This window comes from Pundamilia nyererei, unplaced genomic scaffold, assembly GCF_000239375.1.
Source record: "Pundamilia nyererei isolate P.nyererei 1_Seehausen unplaced genomic scaffold, PunNye1.0 scaffold00772, whole genome shotgun sequence".
Classification (NCBI taxonomy): Eukaryota; Metazoa; Chordata; class Actinopteri; order Cichliformes; family Cichlidae; genus Pundamilia; species Pundamilia nyererei.
Genome location: NW_005188173.1, coordinates 1,699 through 6,548, shown reverse-complemented (window position 1 = coordinate 6,548; position 4,850 = coordinate 1,699). Strand labels below are relative to the sequence as shown.

Below are 4,850 nucleotides of genomic sequence, written 5' to 3'. Positions count from 1 at the left end.
AGCTGATTTAAATGGATAAATTAGCTTGTCAACATGTCTTGAAGTTCTCCAGAGGCCTGGGAATTAACTAATCATGTGATTCAGGTGTGTTGACCCAGAGTGAGATCTGAAACCTGCAGGGACACCAGCACTCGTGGACTGGGATTGGGGACCCCTGTCTTACAGGAAGAAACAGGTTTATATCGTAAAAAAATAAAATATTTTATTGAACAATGGCTTTAAAACAACATATGAAAGCCCTTTATTGAGGTCGAACAAGCATTAATAGGTGTTGTACAGGCTCATTAAGATACAGGGTTTACTTATTATTAGCTATTAGCAATGAACGATGATAGTACTAACTGTGTACCTTCCAATGGGAAAAACCTTTTAACACTCATTTTGGAAGAAAAAACATCAAAATTTTAGGATATTTCTTTTCCAGATTTGATGAATCCCCGAATTATCATTCAAATTACAATTAATAAAGTAATGCTACAAATAACTTCAAAGTAACATTTTCAAAACTTTCTTCTATATGATTTCGGTAAAATTATTTAAGAATTGTTCACTGAAAAAGCCCTGGATAGATCATAAAACATATAAAGAGGAATTATACACTAATGAAAATATTTTAAATTATACATTTTGAAGGATTAAAATTTATGCAATGTCTTTGGACTTTAAGGCACAGGTTAGAATTTTTATGAAGAAAAGAAACAAAGAAATTAAAATTCCAGGTGTATTAAAATTGGATTGGATTATACAAAAGTTTTATTTATAAAGTTTAATGGTAATAAAAAAAAGCAACATAACCACAATGTAACTTCACATAGGTTCTCATCAGATTTCATAAGAAGAAGGATGTTTTCACTACTTCCGTGACTAAAGATAAACTGCTAGAGTACCTATTATAACTTAAGGACAGCAGTGGCTCTAACAACAATGTATCTATTTGTTTGCCTGATGTTTCATGAATTCACTTCTGCCACACGTTGTTTCTGAATGATTTTATTGATTTAGCCATAAAATCGAGGTCAATTTTAACAGTGGAACCTGAATCTACGTCTATGGCTGTGGTCGTCATTTCTGTGGCACCAAACTTGATTTGTAGTTTGATTTCACGATTCATGCCGCGTGCTGTGTCAGGTGACTCAAGAATAATAGAACCAATTTTCTCTACTCCCCACTCATCCACATACATTAGATCTTGGATTTTTCTCTCTGTGCGATAAAATGCAAAGGTAACCGCTGTCTGATCTCTTTCTACTGGAGTGAAGCTGTGCTCACTGGTTTTATCCCAGCCCACTTCCTCATTTTCCTTCACCAGTACACAGAAAATAGCATCACACCACTCGCCCTCTTTGTTTGTGTATCTCTTGTCTGCTCTATGTTTGGATGCATCAAACCTATGAGACAAAGAAACCCCGTAAGTAAAGGCACTTATTCGAGATGCCACCAATGCTGGGTTTCTTCCAAACATCACAGCTCCCTTCATGATTGCTTCTTGAGGATGAGAAGGACACAGAACTTTACACTGATCACCAAAGTGACTGGTAATATGCTGACGCAGAATCAGGCTTTGAGCGTAGCCCCCCAATAACAGAATGTACTTAATGCTGAAACCTTTCTTCAGGATTTCTCTGAGACTCTTGGTGATGCCATTCAGACTCTCAGCAAAGAAAGATCGTACTTTCTCTTTTGAGATTTTGATGGCTCCTTGATTCCAGGAAACACCTCTCAGCGATTCAAAAAACTTTTCCATTTTCTGCTTTTCTTTTGCCATTTCACCCAGGTTATATGGGCAGCTGATCTCCACATTATCATCATTCTCTTTTAAAACTGAGATATCATACATCATCTTCTGCAGCTCTCCTGGATGCTCTTTTTCATATTCATCCCACAAACTATCACTGAAGATTTCTCTGAGGAACTCTTTGAATTTGTTATCCACAGTCTGTCCCCCAAAATCATTTCCTGAGGCCTTGTGCAGCTCTTTCAGGGCTCCTCCCTCCAGGACTTCATGAACAGTGATGTCAATGGTTCCACCTGCAAATCACAGGAATTAATTAAAAGTGACAAGTGATAGCATCTATACCAGGGGTTGGAAACCTTTCTGAATCTGTGGCAAGATCTGAGAACTGCTGTTCACAAATGCTGTCCATCTAATCTGACTGAGCTGGAGCTGTTTTGCAAAGAAGAATGGGCAAGAATTTCAGTCTCTAGATGTGCAAAGCTGGTAGAGACAGACCCTAAAAGACTGGCAGCTGTAATTGCAACAGAGAGAGAGAGAGAGAAAGAGAGTTTTGAGATGTGAGAGATTTGTGATGTTTAGCGTTTGTAGTGTGTAGTTAAATTTGTTGACTTGTGTAGTTAGTGTGTAGCGTGGATAGCTTTGTGTTATGTGTCAGAACAATGAGGCGACTGCTGATTACACCTGCTACCGTCAGTCCTGCAGGTATCAGGCTGTGATGTTCTCCTTTATAGTGGACATACAGTAAAAATTTTTTTTTTGGAGTGGCACAAATAATTTGTGTGGCATCTTATTGAATCCAGAACAGCGGATTGTTCTGTAAATAGTTTGAAATGGTTATTTAAAAAGGGGGTAAATGTAAACGGCTGCAAATAACTTTGTTGTTTGCAAAACTGATGCATATGATTTTAAAATTGACAATTTATATTTGCATTAAAAGTTGTGAAATATGATTCAATAAACATGTTTGTGGTTATAAACAGTACTTTTTCTACTCCGATTTTCTGTTTTTTGTCTGATTTTAGATCAACTGTGTTAATACAGTATGTCAAAATGAAACTGTAAAACCAAACACTAACAAACACAAAATTCAAACATGTGAGGTTGTGCTGAAAAGAATGATTCCTTAGTTTGACTTCCCTGTAATTGATTCCATAAGTTTTGGAGCAATATAAATTTAGTTATCTGGTATCAATTCTGACACCGCTCGATTCAATGTTTTAAATGGGAGTCCTGAATGGTTTTAGTTTCATCCTCCCAGGCTAACATAAATAAATATCCAAAACACCACATTATGTGGGAGAGGTGTTCTGTCTAAATAATCTTCATTTTATTAATAATACATCGATAAAGTTAAATTTTCTGAATTCGTGTAAACTTTGACAAAAACAACATTGTGTGAGTAAAATGTAAAAGTAAGAAAAATTACACTATGAAAACACAGAGTACCTCCACAGTCCACCACAATGTATTGTGTTCCTGAAGCCTGTTCGAATGTGACTTCACTGTTATTTTCTGTTTTATAACCATCAGCTGGCAGCTTCTTACACCAGACTGAGGCTGCTTCTGGTTCCAGTGCAATGACCAGTCTGTCTTCCTTGCCTGTGGTAACAATCCCTGCCTATAAATCAAAGGTAAATAAATTTTTCACTTTAAGCAGAACAGTTGATCTGTTTATTGTCTTTGTTACCTGTGTCGCAGCTTCTCTCATGAACTGTTTTGCTGAAGGATCCCAGATGGCAGGTACAGTCACCACCCAGGTGAAGTCAGAGGCTATGAACTGCTTCCCACCAGCATTTTCTGAGATGAATTTCAGAGCGTCCTCCTTCAGGTATCTCAGAGCTTCTGTGAACACCTTCAGTGCCTTCATTGACCGTCCATTTGCAGCTTCAATTGTCACATCACTATTAACTTTCTATGATGGCAGACTGGATATTAGTTAATAGGTTTGTAACTTCCTATGTGAGAGTCTAAATCAAACAGCAATTTACAGAGATTTAAAATCTTTTTCAAAAATGACTAGCCAAAAGATGATATTTATGTTTAAAATTGATGTATTTATGTTTATGTTCTTGTGGCTATCATCTTACATTATATCACAATTAATAAGGTTGATCAGGAAAATGCAAGAGCTAAAAGTATTTAACTATACTGTAATCATCTATAACACACTCAGCACAACGCAGAAAGTGTTAAACCATAATATAAGATTGATGATATATTTAGATTTTTACACTTACTTTGCCATAGAGGGACATCTTGAAGCATTCAAAGAAGAATTTCTTTCTGGCTTCATCACCTCGTGTTCTAAAATAAGCTGACTGGGCTTCATAACCAAAGCTGAGAAATTTTCCATGATCATCAAAAAGGATGCAGGTCGGAGTCTTTGGGGTCCTCAGTGAAACCTGTTGACCCCAGTATTTTAAACGAGGTTCAATTTCTGCTTCTCTTTTTGTCAGACTGAAAGCATATCCACTGTACGCAGTGCCAAAGTCTATCGCTATGATGTATGAGTTATCCATTGTGGAAACAGTGCTGAAGAGCAGCAGTTACAGAGTATTTATGAACAAAACAGGGGGCGGACCTCACTGAACTCCACCCCCTGGTCTGTGGAGTTCAGTGTAACAGTCGTACTTGTGTCAGACTGAAAAAAGACTTTCACTAAACAAGACAAGACACAACGATGAGTACTCAAAAGATCCGCAGGTAAATACTTTATATCAACCTGTGTCACTGCATAAACTGTCAGATTTAAATGTTTATACAAGTTAAAAGTATATAAACATGAAAATGACTGAATGTAATTTAAAGTTTTGTTCATCAGTTTTCTTAGTTTGAAATGATATGATGAGTATGTAGTCCATAGCTTAGGTTTAGTATTTTTCCTCTCTGGACATCTGCCTAGATATCTGTGATATCTATATACAGATATATCTGTTTCTTTACCTTCAAATTAGAGATTGTAATCTAATTGCTTGATTACAATTAGAGATTGTAATCAAGCAGCAGCTCCACAGGATGTCACTATGTTGCTATATGATCTTCATATCATAAGATTTTACATTTTAGAAAAGCTCAATAAACATTAAAACTCTGAAATGAATTCTTCAAAATTGTT

At 36.4% G+C, this 4,850-nt stretch overlaps 1 protein-coding gene across 1 annotated transcript; it reads right to left on the bottom strand.

Moving 5' to 3' along the window:
* Positions 1 to 958: 958 nt before the first annotated feature.
* On the bottom strand, positions 959 to 4,254 carry LOC102212900 (heat shock 70 kDa protein 12A-like). The gene is made up of 4 exons (XM_005754947.1): positions 3,973 to 4,254; positions 3,423 to 3,647; positions 3,182 to 3,353; positions 959 to 2,028 (listed from the first exon to the last, which is right to left on the bottom strand). Exons 1-4 carry the CDS (start codon positions 4,252 to 4,254, stop codon positions 959 to 961), a joined length of 1,749 nt encoding a protein of 582 aa, XP_005755004.1.
* Positions 4,255 to 4,850: the final 596 nt, after the last annotated feature.